Raw genomic sequence first — 15,211 nt, 5'->3', positions numbered from 1 at the left:
TGGGGCTCTTTGGGGGTAGGGCTCTGCAAATGTGGCCATCTCAACTCCTGGGTGTGTGGAAGGAGAGGGGGAAATGCGTGCGTTGCCACTCGTGAAATGCTTTCACTTTGTGGCTTGGTTTGGGAAGCTGCTACTTGGTTTTGCATTGAATTGAACAGGGACAGATAGCTTCAGAACTGAAGGGTGCTCCAATCCCTCCCCCCCTTCCCCAGTGCAATGATTATAGAAGGCAAAAAATGTAATAAATGACTCCCCTGCTGCTTAATTGTCAGGAAGTGCTGTCAAGTCACAGCCAGGTTCTAGTTGACCCTCTAGGGCAGGGGTAGTCAAACTGCGGCCCTCCAGATGTCCATGGACTACAATTCCCAGGAGCCCCCTGCCAGCGTTCGCTGGCAGGGGGCTCCTGGGAATTGTAGTCCATGGACATCTGGAGGGCCGCAGTTTGACTACCCCTGCTCTAGGGTTTTCAGAGCAAGAGTCAAACAGAGGTAGAATGCCATTGCCCGCCCCTACGTAGCAAACCTGGGCTTCTTGGCGACCTCCCATCCAAGGACCAACCAGGACCCACCCTGCTCAGCTTGTGAGATTTGATGATATCCGGTTAGCCTGGGACATCTAGGTCAGGGCATTAATTCATTAGCTAGAAACAAACCAATTTTAAAAATTGGCAGGACAAGTCAGATTCTGTTGAATCTGTTTAGCGGAAGACGATGGCGTTAGGTTGACAATTTGCATTCTTGGTATGGAGGTCTCTTGTGGGGTACGATGTGTGAATGCAACTGGCGTGGAATCAGATTGGGAAGGGGAACTGAATCCTTCCCCGGTTCCCTTAAAATTTAAATCAATCTAAATCAGCTCCTCTGCTGTTCTTTGCCCCAGAAGAGGAACTATTACAGGTATCCACCCTTGTTGGACCAAAGGTGTGTTTGCACATCTTTGTTGCATGTGCATCCTTCTCTGGGTGCATCTTGAGACACAGTACATAACCTCAGATCGCCTGTTTCTATGGAAATGCTGGAAACTTGCAAAGGCGTAGCTCAGTTAAATGCCCTTGCATTCTGTGGGGTTTGTGCAGTCACCGCGTTCTACATAGACCGTTATTGTGCAATCCAATGCTTCAGGCAGCTGGCAAATGCCGTTTGCTAAAAGCTCAAACTCTGGATATCATCTTACAAAAGCTTCGGAGCCTTTATTTCCGTGGCAAGGATTTCATTCAGATTTCACTATATGGAGTCACACCAAGGTCCCTCTAGAGCAGGGGGTGGCCAAACGGCAGCTCTCCTGATGACCGTGGACTACGATTCCCATGAGCCCCTGCCAACTCAGGAATTGAGGTCCACGGACATCTGGAGAGCTGCGGTTTGCCTACCCCTTCTCCACAGTCTGGCACAGTGATCAGCTGTCCCCACTGAAGAGCTCTTTTCTCACAACCAGGGATCCAGGATTGGCACTTTCATGCAGAATTAAAGTCATGCCAGTGTCGATGCGGTAATTGTGTTCAATCGCAAGAATGTCAGAGCTTCCTGTACTGAGTCAGATCAAGGTCCCTCTGCTCCTTGGCACCATAGTCCACAGTGGGGAAAGAATCAGGAATCCAAGTTACTCAGTTCTGTGTAGAATCAAAATCATCGTACTGTTTGGAGCATGATAATATTTGCATTTGATTTGAAAGCACCATATATATACATAAATAAAAGCCTAGGTGAATAGAAATGTTTGAACTTACGCAGCAGGTAGGCAGGAGGGATTGCGTCAGTGCTTGGCTCTTGTGGCCCTTTCTTGCATGCCCAGGGAAATGCCAATTTGGGATTGGGATGCAAATTCCTTCCAGGCCATACTGACCAGGGATTCTGGATTGCCTTTTCTTTTTCTTTCTTGTTTTTTTTTTGGGGGGTGGGGTCATCTACTTATGAATTTCCTGCATTCTGCAGGCAGTTGGACTAGATGGCCCTGGAGGTCCTTTCCAACTCTATGATTCTACGGTTCTTTTCTTTTATTCTGGCCTGGTGCCTAAGAGACTGGTGTATGCGCCCAGCTGAAGGGAGAAGGGTATTCCCTAAACATAGACTTTCCCGATAGCCCATGCACTGAAATAATGATGGTGCGAATCAGGGCTTATGTTGGTCATTCCTCAGCCACTAGTGTGGGCTTTTCTCTCAGAAGTGAGCATCACTCGATTGTCACAGAAACTGAGGCACAACGGCCTGTGACTCAAACCAAACCTAGCTAAAATGAAACTAATTGGTGTGGTTACATGGTTCTTTGTAACATGTAAGTTATCTTCAAGAATTGGGAATGAGCCGTACAGCTGACCCCAAATAGCCTGTGCTAATGTTGTAGATGAGGTGCCAGAGGGGAGGGTGGGAAGAGGCCAAGGAAGCCAGACTAATGTGCGGTTACCTCCGAATGTTCAGAGGCCTCTGTCTCTACTGGGATCAAAATAGGTAAGGAGTAGTTCCAGTATCAACCTGGATTTGTTCGTTTGGAAAATTGCTGTCACTTTTCATAGAATCATAGAGTTGGAAGGGGCCATACAGGCCATCTAGTCCAACCCCCTGCTCTACGCAGGATCAGCCCAAAGCATCCTAAAGCATCCAAGAAAAGTGTGTATCCAACCTTTGCTTGAAGACTGCCAGTGAGGGGGAGCTCACCACCTCCTTAGGCAGCCTATTCCACTGCTGAGCTACTCTGACTGTGAAAACATTTTTTCCTGATATCTAGCCTCTATCGTTGTACTTGTAGTTTAAACCCATTACTGCGTGTCCTCTCCTCTGCAGCCAACGGGAACAGCATCCTGCCCTCCTCCAAATGACAACCTTTCAAATACTTAAAGAGGGCTATCATGTCCCCTCTCCTTTTCCAGGGACCCTGCCCAGGGCAACTATTATCAAAATTTGCCAAGAGGAAAAGAATGTGCTATGATTCTAGCAAACTTGCAGACCCTTTCTGCATATATGTCTAGACATCCTGACAGGTTGTCCCTGCTAGGGTTGCTTGATCCCCTCTGACCACTGGTGAGTGATTTGGGGAGGAGGGTAAAGAAAATCCCCGGGAGGATAGAGACCCCAATAGAGTACAATGCCATAGAGTCCGCCCTTCAAAGAATCTTTGTAGCCTGGAAATGAGCTGTGATTCCAAGGGAACCCCAACTCTCACATGGAAGATGGCATCCTAATCCTGCTGATATTAGGTTAATAAGCAGTTTAGCTTAGAACAGTGATGGCCAAGCTGTGTCTCCCCAGATGTCCGTAGACTGCAATTACCATGAGCCACTGCCAGCGTGGCAGGGTAACTGTAGTCCAGGGACATCTGAATAGCCACAGTTTGGCTACCCCTGACTTAGGAGGCAATGCACTTGAAACAAGGCTCTTAGATACTATATAAGCATTTACGTTTGCATCTTCCTTTACAGAAATTCCGTTCTCCAAGCCTATTCAGTGTACCGACGAACACGCAGATGATCTTTGCAACCCGTGGGTTAAAATGGACAGAGACCTCGCTCCACCCTTCCCGTCCATCACCCCACGAGGCATGGGCCCAGAGGAGGAAGAGAACTTGGTAGAGTCCCTCTCTAAACTGAGTGTCAAGTTCCCACCTACAGACTCTACTTTTTTGCAGAGCGCGGCAGATACTCTGCCCATTCCCCGTGCGGCGGGCCCTGGGGTCTTGCTCCCGGATCCGCAGTTTGGCAGGGAGCTTGGCGATCCAGCTGTGAACTTCAACGAAGCGACGTGCCACTTGTTCGAAGAGTGCAGTGCTGACCCCTTTCCTCCAGCTGCGCATAACGTGTTGGTTGTGAGCAAGGCCAAGCCCTCGGCCCACGCCAACGTGCCCTTGCAGAGCCCTTTGGACAAAGCGCCCGGCTTTAAAGCACCGTTCGCAAACAGTTTCGTAGCCTTCCCCTCTCTTGAAGCGAACGAGAGGAGCGTCAGTGCATCTCAGCAGGTATCTAGTTTGGGGTTTTTCAATTCATTCTCCATTTACCCGTGATAAATTCTGTAAACTGCAAACTGGATTGCTAGCAAGTGCGTTTAACTTACCCCATCCTCTCTTTGCAGCCTTGTCAAGGATACTGATTCAAAGCGTTAGCCAAGTTATCGCCACCATAACACGGTGGTTTGCTGTTTTGTTTGGACATAGCTGCTAGCTGGGTCCCCATTTGAAGCCCTTATTCGCTGCTTCAGTTATTTTCTTAAATCAGGTTGCAAGTTTGTGGGTTGTTGTTTTTTTCCCATTTGAAGAAGAATGCTGTTTTCCTTGATAAGCAGTTTGCGCATGCTTCCTCTTCCCTAGAGACTCTGGTCCAAATTTCAACATACAGTCAGATTTAGGAATACTTTTGTGGCAAGCTCACTCTTCAAAGGGGAGGGGAGTGAAAGTGCCAGGTAGCTTGCGCAAAGTTGAAAATGCAGATAAGGCTACATAAAAATAATGCAGAGAAGAAGAGCTGGGTTTTTTCTACGCCTGCTTTTGACTTCCCAAAGCAGCATAAAGACATCTTCCCCTTCCTCTCCCCAGAAGACAGACCCTGTGAGGTAGCGGGGACGGAGAAAACTCTGATAGAACTGCTTTAAGAGAACTGTGACTGGGCCAGCGGGCTGCATGTGGAAGATTAACAAGGAATAACACCAAAGTGACCACAATGACCCATGTTGCCTCTAGCCAGCTGCCTGCTTCTTTGCAGTGTTTGGTCAACTCTGCATCTGTAGAACTGTCATTGAAATTACACTCAGTGGTGAAGCCTCTTTTAAGCTTGGTGAGCATCTGCATGTCAGTCAAAGCCCCTGCCCAGGAAGGGACCTTTGGTTCATGCTGGCATCTGTTTTCTAAAGCATGCTCCCCCCTTCCGATGTCCAGAATACACATCACAGCTCCTTCTCCATGAGGACGAGTGTCTGTTCCTCTCTGTTACAGGAATTATTTAAGCCTGTGCTGCATCCCTCCAAAACTAGTGCTTGATGATTGCAGCTTTCAACCACAGGGGTTTTAGCTTGCATCTGACCGATCCGGTTTAATAGTACATGAGGAATGGTGGTTTTCAGTGGTTTGCTCAGGCATTACAAATAACATTGTAATGGCAGCCAGCCATTTTCCATTTGTCTTTCTACCCATGCTGCTCCTCTCTCTGCCGCCTTCTGGTGCTGGGGCACCATCTAAACAGGCACCAATGTGCTTACCTGTAACAGGAAAGGTGTGCTGGCTTTTCCTTCTCCCTTGTGTTAGGCCAGACTTCTATTTCGGCTCCTGACAGTCTCTGGTTTGTTGTGCTTAAGTCTGTTGGTAGACCAGAGATATGATTGAGCATTCACCTTGTTTTGTAAACGTATCTTTGCTGTGATCTCCAGGATACATTAACACTGGCATCACCTTCACTTGAATAATCCTGTCGAAAACAGGCACATTAAACGTGGCAGTATGTTTATGCTCTTAATGTATGTTGTTACTCATCACCCCTTGTGGCCTACCTCTCTTTACACATTTAATGGTTTTGATTTTCTTCCTAAGTTAAATGTTTTATGCCAGTATCCACAAACCCTTGGGATTTCTTCTCCATTTCCTTTGATTCTGAAATAATACAAGAGAGGTATACATAAAACACTTCATAACACTTTCAGAGATGTCACAGTGAGGGGTAGTATATAAATTAAATGAATAAATGAAACAAAATACACATATTTTATTACCAATAAGATAAGATTAGTGTTGGGTTGCAAATCATCCATTCTGTTTCTTGTTGCTTTCTCTTTTTTGTCTTCATTATATCTCCTGCTTGTCCTTTTAGTGACTGTCTGTATTTATTTTTCAATAGATGGCACCCAGTATGGTATATTAAAACATGTGGAACAGCTGGTAATGTGGTGGCAGACAGAAGCAGAGATGTAATGTTAAAAATGAGGGAGAATTGGTGTTCAAATGGCCACAAGATAATGGGGTGTCAGGCTAGAAAACTTGCATTTTTGACGGAGAGGACTTGTCTAGTGTATCAATTTTGAATGTGAATGGCCAGTTCTGCAACTCAGTTGTAGCCAGGAAGTCTTAATATTTAAGTGTTTACATTTGGAAAGACAACTGGCAATAAAAAAAAATGGTTTCAATATTTGTGAGTTGCATCCATGTCAAAATGTAGAACATAAGGCCTCTGATTAAAATTGTGCATCTTATCCAGAAGCTTCTGCAAAAGAAGCCAACGTTACTTAAGAATCTACTAAACATACAGCTGCATGTATTATTTTAAATATTTTGGTATTCGTCTTATTACCTGTAAGTGTTTGCATACATTTAGGAGGGTTGAAGGTAATCTTTGGTCAATAATAAAAAAAAATCAGTAATTTGAATCCAGGGAACCAGTGAACAGAAACAAAACAGCAATTAGGAAAGTGTGAAAATTCCATTTGCTAAAAATAATGTTCCCTGTTCTAGGGGCATATTGGAAAGGCAGTGGGCCCCATTACTGGGAGAAATGAAAGGTCTGTGTAGATGGAATCCATGACTGATGGCCATGCCTTTTGCACACCGTAAAGACGGACTGGGTCCTTGGCTGGTTTGAGACGTGGCTGTTTCAGCAGTGGTATATACCATGGTTTGAGTTTCCACAAACAACCTTGTGGGATCTTCCTCCTCAATTTCTCCCACAAGGTCAATGAAACCCCTCCAAATCCATTGCACACTATATCCAGATGTTTCCAAGCTGTAAGCTGTGATTTGTTGTTTTTCTTCCAGGCCAGAATTAAATCCTGGTTTGGAAACCATACTGACGCTTCTACCAGATGACCAACCGTAGTTGGCCTTGGAAGTATTTTAATTTTCAGGCTAAATAGAAATGCAGGGAGAAAGGGCTGGCCACACACAGATCTCCCCGGTTTGTTCATCTAGCGGTGGCCAAACTGTGGCTCTCCAGATGTCCGTGGACTACATTACTATAAACTCTTGCCAATTGGCCATGGTGGCAGAGGCTCATGGTAACTGTAGTCCACTGACATCTGGAGAGCCACAGTTTGGCACCACAGATAAGGGCATGGTTGGTTGACAGGCCTGAAGCAAGCCAGGATCTTCTCCAGATGGAACTCAAAGCTTAATTCCTGTTACATGCAATACATAACATCATTTTAAGAAATCTTGGGCTGTTCTCCATGTGGCCTAGTTGTTAAAAGTGACTGTTTTGAAGGCACGTAGTTGAAAATGCACGGATCCTTGCAGAAAGGATTCGCCATTGCCGGCACCCTAATAAAGCTGACTTATATGCCTGATCTTGTATTTCTCGACTTTATTCGCCCAACCACCCCCCACCCCCAATAAGGACTCTCTGTCATGTATTTAGTACATGTGTTAACAGATAAAGATGAGGAGGGGGAAACTTAAATGCAGTGTAATTGGCAGCCGTGAGTCGTTAGAGCTGTGGCTCTCAGTTGGTGTAATAAATTTAGCTCTTCCTTGCAGACACTAAATATAAAAAAGACACTTTCAATCCCGCTTCCGTAGTATATTGCAGTTTCTTAAACACCTGGATTGAAAACTGTAATGCTGAAAGCCGGAGTGTGGACTAAACAGGAAAGTGTCATGGACTGGAATTCTGATGCACTCTTGCATTATGGCTCACCTAAAGATCTGGTCCATCAAGTGGAGCTCTTTGTGGCTTTATTTTGTTTTGGGGGGAAAGAACAAAGTACACATGAAGAGAACAGCCAAGAGACTCTGTAAATCACTTTAAATATGTGTTTGTGGTAGCAGTTAAAGAAAATGTGTTAATATATACATGAAGCTACCTGTAGAATTGAAATTCAACTGGTACCTACATGGCAATATCGTTTTAGGCAGTGGATGAAAATATTGTTTCCTTATACAGGGTTTTAAACTAAATTTAATCTCTTTGTTCAGTTCTCCCCTTATTTTTATGCTGTTTGCTTTTCACGTCTGCTGTAATGCTGATTTTTATACAACTGGATTACTTTGTTGCTGTTTTGAAATACCAATGATTTGTTTTATACCTGCTTTTTAAGTTTGTTTAGTGTACTGGGTTATTTTATGGAGGATTTTTAAATCGCATTTTTTTTTATTATATTACCTGCTCCCTCAGGTGGATTATAAAGAGTGTGGAATGAATACTTGTAACGTTATTTATACTGCCTTAAAACACTGCAGATTATTTTTACCGTGAGCTAAACTGCGTAGGGCCTGGTGAACTGAAGTGTGGGACATACATCTAAAATCTTTTACACAATATCTGTTTGGAAAAATATCTGCATAGATTGATTTTTAGATTCACATCCTCCATTTTGGCTCATTGTTTGATATCTCACGACTAAAATAGGCTGCTTTTTCTTTTTCCTCTCTTTTTTGGTAAGTCATTAAATTAGTTAGGGCTGCAAGCAAGAATCAGTAGAATTATCAGCTGATATTTGTGTGCAAGGAGGGGATGATTGTAATCATTGAGGCCATGAGTTTAGGATACATGTCTTTTTATTGGGGGGCTCTTTTGATTCTGATATGCCTCTAAAATAGGAAACAAGAAAATGGTAAGAAGACCTTTCCTTGAAATACCAAGTAACAGGCTCCAGTTTAATAAAGATAATTTCTTTGACCCTTGAATAATTCAAGGTCACCTAACTTTAGGTTTGGGTAGTAGTTGAATTTTTTAAAAATTAGACAAAAGACAGATGATTAACTGAGATTTCTAATAATATGCTTGAAATTCTCCACGGCACATGCGCACACCTAAGTCAAAATACAATAATTAGAGGGAATCCAAAATACAACGGTCAAGCAGCTTAATGACCTGTCCAGTGAAAAAATTCCTCCCGCTGAAATGCTATGATAGACAGGAACAGTTTGTAAGTCAAAGTGTTATGCAGAAACTCTAACCCCAGTGAACAAACGACCTTAAGGTATGGTCCTTTTACCGGTGTCTGTGATTGATCAAATATTACAAGGCTAGCAGGTATATTTGGGCCATGTAATCATGCTTCCCATTACAGTTATTAAACTGCCAGATTAAATCAAGGTGGAGTTGCAAATAAGTAATTAAAAGCACACTTCCGTGGTGATATTTAAAACACGCATCAGTGCCTAGACAGCTTTCTGAAGCAATTTACACCAACAAAAAGTAGACTGTTTGTAAGGAGAACTTGCTGTAATTACACCTAATTAGCTTCTGTTCTGCAAGGATTGATGACCATGGTAAAAGAGCCACGATAGAAATCTGCCAAGACCTTGTGACAGCATTAAATATTATTTAGCTAAAGAACTGACTCCTAAAAGAAATAATGGCTGGGTTTTGTTTGTTTGTTTTGAATAAGCCGGTGTGCTTCAGAATTCTTAAGGTTCTAGAACTTCAAAATGTGGGTCCAGAGTTAATTTTAATGTTTTGTTACGGGAACAGTGGAAAACCTGCAGTGGGAATATTTGTACTTTTGGGCCGGTGGGCATAAGTAGCTAGGTTGTTTTTTAAAAATAAATAGGGGAGAGATTAATACAGATCAGAAGTGTATTAAGGATACTGTCTTTGTCCTTTTTCCTGCCTGTTCTTCCTTTGAGTTAGAAAAAGTTGTGGGGCGTGCGCTCACAGATGGAGGGTGGGGGGTGAGAAGGAGATGGCACTGAATTCTTGTACAAAAGGAGGACAAGCTTAGAATAAACCATATATGGCCCAGAGAGCTTTCAAATCCACGTTGCTCCGAACATGCATTGTCCTTGTCCTCCTAGTGCAAATATGGGATAAAATAAAAGCATTTAGTAATGCGACAATAGCTTTGTGCCTTTTCCCTCCTCTCCAAAAACATTTGCTGCAGTTCTGACGCCATTCAAAGCGTGTATCTTTTTTAAACAGCAAGGCACCAGGTTTGGCTCTCTACTTGCCTACCGTCATTCTTACACAGACAAAGTGTAAAATGATCACTCATGACTTATGTAGGAATCAGATGGTTACAAGAAGTATTACAGCAAAAAAAAATTAACTCCCAAATTAACCTTTGTGGTTTCAAATTCTTTCCTCCTGCAGTCATTTCATAATAAAATCAAAAAAGCTATTCTGTATGCTGTAGTTAAAAGCATTTTTTCCGTGAAATTCTTGAAAATTCTTGAAAAATCGGGAGGGTGTCTGAGTAGGGATGCTGTCATTCGTAGCAAACGCTTCTAGACTCAAAACCAAGAATGACTTCATTGGAAAACAAAGTACATTTGTTTAATCAAGTGAAATATTTTATGGATTAGATCCAAGCAGATTTCCCCTCGGTCTTGCCCAATTCTCTTGCCCCCAGTTCATCCCACATGGCTTTTGGGCACACAGGTCTGACTGATTCCTAGTGTGGCCTTTTTGGGGTGGTCAGATGGGAACCCCCCCCCCCACACACACACACACACACACACAAATTTCCTTTTTCACTCACAGAAAAGCAGTTTGGATCTGACATTGTATACTTTGATATATACACACAAGCAAAACCCTAGCTAGTAGACAGGGAAGCAGTTCTTTTATACAGAATACTAACTCTCCCCCCAACATACACTTCTTTGCAGCCTCTCTGGGAGCCGTATCAGACTCAGGACAATGACTTATTGGCGGTTCCTTCAGCAAACTCGGAGCTTGATCAGCCTGGGATATGTGAATTCTGCCAGAAAGTTTTCCCACCATCTCTTACATCGAACGAGGACTTTCTAAGACATCTGAATTCACACTTCGACAAGAAGGTTTAGGGTAACTGGAAAGCAGAGACATTTTGTTTAAACCCAAGTGCTGCAGTTTCTTTATAAATGAATTCAGCCTGAGTTGTACGGACCATTAAATGCTATTAAAGCCATTGTTAGTGGTGTATAGGAGAAGCATGTATAAATATACCCCTGTTAACCTCAAAAAGGGGAGGGGAAGAGAGGACTAAGGACACGGGCCAACCAGTGTGTGACAACAAGGAGGATAACATGACCTCATACTGTATTTCTTAAGAACTGTTATTTGCATTGGAAACATCTTTTTTTTAATGTGTAATGTCAATTGTACCGCGATGCATTTTGAACCCTCATTGTATATTAATTTGGAAGCAAGTCCTATCTATTTCAGCAATTAATGCTAAGTACCAGAGCCCAAGAAAGATTTGACGTGAGCTGCAAGTAAAGTGAATTATTTCACTCATACCCAACGCTGTTCAATGCTCTGGCTCTGTTAGTTGTGTCCATGGGCCAGTAGCTATTGTGACTATCAATTTCTGGCTCATATAATATACACATTGGCCCTTACATGAGATAATTTTAAATAATGGGATACCTTTGGAATGCTAGCCAGCAACGCACATATTTTTTCAGTCTTTAGGAATGTAACAATTTATCTAGGGCAGAACTAGATTTTTGTTTTTGTCTTGAGATTACTGAGTATCATTCATTATTTTGTGCAAGTGATCTCACCATTGTAGTAAAAACTGATCTTGTGTATAGGGGTGGGGATGATACTTGGATGATATTGTTTGAAATAGGTGTGAAATGTTCAAGTTGAATTAAGGTATGGCATCTCTTCTATAATGACCGAACTCTTTCCATTCAAAAGAAAACCTAATCCTTGCATCATTAAAAGGATTTTTAATGGTTTGAAATAATTTTACTGCTGAGCAGTGTACTACAGAATTTTTTTTCCTAGTGATAAGATAACTTTCGAGCAGCTTACTTCACAAAAGTGCCTTTTCACTGCATTACAAGACATACTAACTTTTGTTATGTGAAGGTGCAGCAAAATGTACATGTGGATTTAGCAAGTGTAATGGGATTCATACCCTTTTCTTTATGGGGATTCCACTTTCTATGTAAAGGTCCTTAGAGTACCTGTTTTCCTGTAGTTGGATGCTATTTTTTAAAAAGGGTAGAACTGTTAAGAACAGTAGCACCACTAATATAAATATGCCGTAAGGTGTCATCCCTGCAGACTTTTTGTGGGAGGTCCCCTCTGCCCTGTTGCTCTTCCTCCCACTAGTACGTAGTTCTTTGCTGGTTCCCAGCCTGTACCCCCACCCTCCTTCTGCCTTTGGCCCAGGCAAACGAAGCTGTAAACTGTCTCATGCCCACCAAGTTCCAGCTCCGCAGTTCCTGTTCATGTGGGCAAAAACTGAATTTCTCAGTAAGAGGAGAAAGGAGATTGTGAATAAATTCTAGGCCCCAATCCCACCCCTAAATGCAGGCAGTTAATCCTGCATGACAACAGGTAGCAGTGAATGCAAATCCTTATGTGCATCAAGAGAGACCTTTAGCCAATTCAGGGAATTTGGTGATATGAAAGAAAGATGTATCCCCATGGGTGTAAGAAGTATGGGTATGTAAATCTTATTCTCAGTTGGGGAGAGAATTTCTGTTTATATATGTTAATATGACTGGACCCTACAACGAAAAGGCTCTTGAATCCCTTTCCTGACCCCCCTTTTTCCCTCAAGGACCCAATATCACCCAGTAAAAACTGCTGTGTGTGTTTAAGGAAAGAGAAGCTAATAGGTAGATACAATTATTCTTATCCTACCATTATGTTTTAAAATCAGAACGCTAGCTCAATGTCTGGATTTGGGGGGGGGGATATTTAAAAATATATAAACATGAAGTTTACAAAAATGGATTACACACATTTGTTGGGGTTTGTATGTGGTTTTTTAACAGCCGTTTCCTACCTAGGTAAACAATGTAAATACTGAGCATTTGTAACCAGGAGCATTTGGCTGAGACAGCTTTAAAACTTTTAAAAACTAATATTTTCCAGGACCCAATAATATTTGTAGACTGATCAACTTGGACTGTGCTATTTTCAGTCCAGGAGTATTAATTGTATAGTAAGGTTTAATAAATTATCTGTATCTGCTATTGCTGTTTTGACTGGCTTTATCTTAAAACTCAAGGGACCAGGATGCAGATCTTGAATAATTGTAACTCATTTGGCAGCACCAAGCATTTTTTTACAACTCTGATTTCAACTTATCATCTGATTCTGACAAGTTGTTAACTGCCTTTGCACTATAATAAACTGTAGTGTGAGGGGGTTTGTCTCTGGTGTGACCTAGAATGTATGTTTTGGTTCTACTATAACAAATCTACCATTTAGAAATGCATATGTGATATAACAGAGGCTGAAACGTCAACCTCTAAAGGCTTACTTAGATGCAGTTTCCTTTTTGGTGGCGATGCATAGTGGCGCTTGGACATAACCTTTTTTTTTTTTGATGTTGTAAGTAGTGCGGTAGTAAGTCCAGACTGCCTTCAGAAGAAAAGGAATGTGCTTTTCCCTGTGAATTTTGTACTGTTTTTTTTTCTAGGCAAAGGCATGTTTTGCTTATTTTCACAGGCAATCCCAGCTCCTTTGAATGACCATCCAGTAGAGGTGGGGGGGGAGTTGTGGGGGGGAGAGAAATACCGTAAAAGCGATTGAAAATTGATCTTAATTTTGCCAAGCAGAAGTTCTTTTATTTCCCTTCGGTGACTCACCAGTGGGGACAGTTAAAAAAAAAGTTAAGGCCTATGAAACAGAAGCACAATTGTAGGAGCCAGCAGGTTCTTCCTGAACAAACTAATATAGAATGCCACTAGTATATAATTCCACACTTGTAATTCTTTTTTTTTTTTAGTTGAACCCCATGATGTTTTTGTAGATTACTGCATGATTGGAGGGAAGAGAAGATGCACCCTGAGCAGCCTTGTCTAGAGCAACTTTTTTTCTCTTTCTCCTTTCTGGGAAATATCTTCTGCTTTTGCTGCCAGTTGGGACATGGGGTTTATTACGCTCACCCAGGGAAGCTCCGGCACGAGGAGGGAGTACTAACAATACCACCTTCGCTCAGCAGAGGAGACAAAACCTGACAGGGAAAGGAATTATTTTGAAAAGTGGGAGAAGAAAGCAGCTCTTTGCGGGAGAATGGAATAAAATTCTCCTCCTCTCTCTCACCTTTGATTATAGTAGATGCTTTCCTTTCGCCCCCTCCACCTCCTGGTCATATTTGAAGCCTTTTAACTACAGTGGGGCTTGCCGATACTTTTTATTTATTTATTTTTAGATTTATATACCACTGCTCCCCAGCAGGTTTCGCGGCGGTTTACATAATAAAATATTTAAAATACAATAAAACCCCCATAATTTACCCAATTAAGGTAGTGGCAGAATGGCAGGGGAGCTTTAGGCTGGAGAAGAGATGCTTGGGGGAGGCCCAGCCACGCTCCACATGCCGCCCCATTGTAATGTGCGTGCGTAAGACGTGGGTGCATATCTGATCTAGGGATGCCAGCCTCCAGATGAGCCCTGGGGATCCCCCAGATTTACAGCTCTTTTCCAGGCTACAGAGATCAGTTCCCCTGGAGAAGAGGGATGCTTTGGAGGGTGGACTCTATAATATTGTGCCCCCCCCCGAGGTCCACCCCCACACCTCTAGATGTTTCCCAGCCTGGATCTGGCAGCCCTCCCTGCCTCTCCCCGGCTGGTGGATGGGGGGGCCCTGGCAACCATATAGCTGTGTGCCCCCCCACGCCCCCTTTTCTCCCTGGCTCCTTGGCTACCTCTTGCCAGCTGCTTGTGGCTCCCGTAATTAGACTGTCACTGCTCGTTAGAGGAGCGAGGGAAACACTCTTGTGACAGATTCCACTAGTTCATCGAGGGGGTGCGATTGTCGAAGGGGAAATTTAGTACATTAATTTGAGGTCTCAGCTCTGTCCTTTTCTGGAAATTCCCCTCCGCGGTCTGTTTATTGCCACACTCAGCCAGAGAGCTGCTTCTCTCCTCCCCCCCCCCCTTTCCCAAATCCCCTTCGCCTCCTCAGCCCGCCAATAAGGTCTAGATTACATTAACTCCGGCGTTTGACATTTGCCTGGAGAAGGTGTGTGCGTGTATGTTTATGGAGGGCTGCGTTGCAGCGCTGTCATTCCCCCAAAGGGGGCGCGCTCGAGCAGGCCTCCTCTCTCACCCCAGATCTGGAGTTTTGCAAAAGGCGAGCTCGAGGGAGCAAAAATCGGCTTCCAAAACATCCACGCGCGCGAAAAGGCTCCAGGGCGCTTCCCTCTCCCACCCCACCCCTCAGGAAGCGCTTTCGTCGCTCCCTCGCGCGCCCGCGCACTTCTCTCCCCTCCCCCCCCCCAAATCCGTACGGGGTTAACTCGGCTTCGAGGAGGCTCCATCCAAATGGCAACTCGGATGGCACTTATTTTTTTTTATTTATTTTTTTAAAAAGAACCTGAAGGGGGGGCGGGTGGGGGGCGGGGAGTGGGAGAG

The 15,211-nt window shown here is 43.5% G+C and overlaps 1 protein-coding gene across 6 annotated transcripts in view; it reads left to right on the top strand.

Moving 5' to 3' along the window:
* The window catches only part of TANK (TRAF family member associated NFKB activator), a 49,953-nt gene extending 37,131 nt beyond the window's left edge, over positions 1 to 12,822 (top strand). For 5 of the 6 annotated variants that reach the window (XM_077319923.1, XM_077319917.1, XM_077319920.1 and 2 more), the window contains 2 exons: positions 3,413 to 3,945; positions 10,513 to 12,822. In XM_077319923.1, the coding sequence (XP_077176038.1) occupies positions 3,413 to 3,945; positions 10,513 to 10,689 (710 nt within the window). In that variant the 3' untranslated portion in view covers positions 10,690 to 12,822. The remainder of the gene's footprint in view (positions 1 to 3,412; positions 3,946 to 10,512) is intronic. The other variant, XM_077319921.1, reaches the window with a different exon arrangement.
* The last annotated feature ends 2,389 nt before the right edge of the window (positions 12,823 to 15,211 follow it).

This window comes from Paroedura picta, chromosome 2 (assembly GCF_049243985.1).
Source record: "Paroedura picta isolate Pp20150507F chromosome 2, Ppicta_v3.0, whole genome shotgun sequence".
Classification (NCBI taxonomy): domain Eukaryota; kingdom Metazoa; phylum Chordata; class Lepidosauria; order Squamata; family Gekkonidae; genus Paroedura; species Paroedura picta.
Note: the sequence above shows the minus strand (reverse complement) of the source record. Positions and strands in the feature narration are given on the sequence as shown.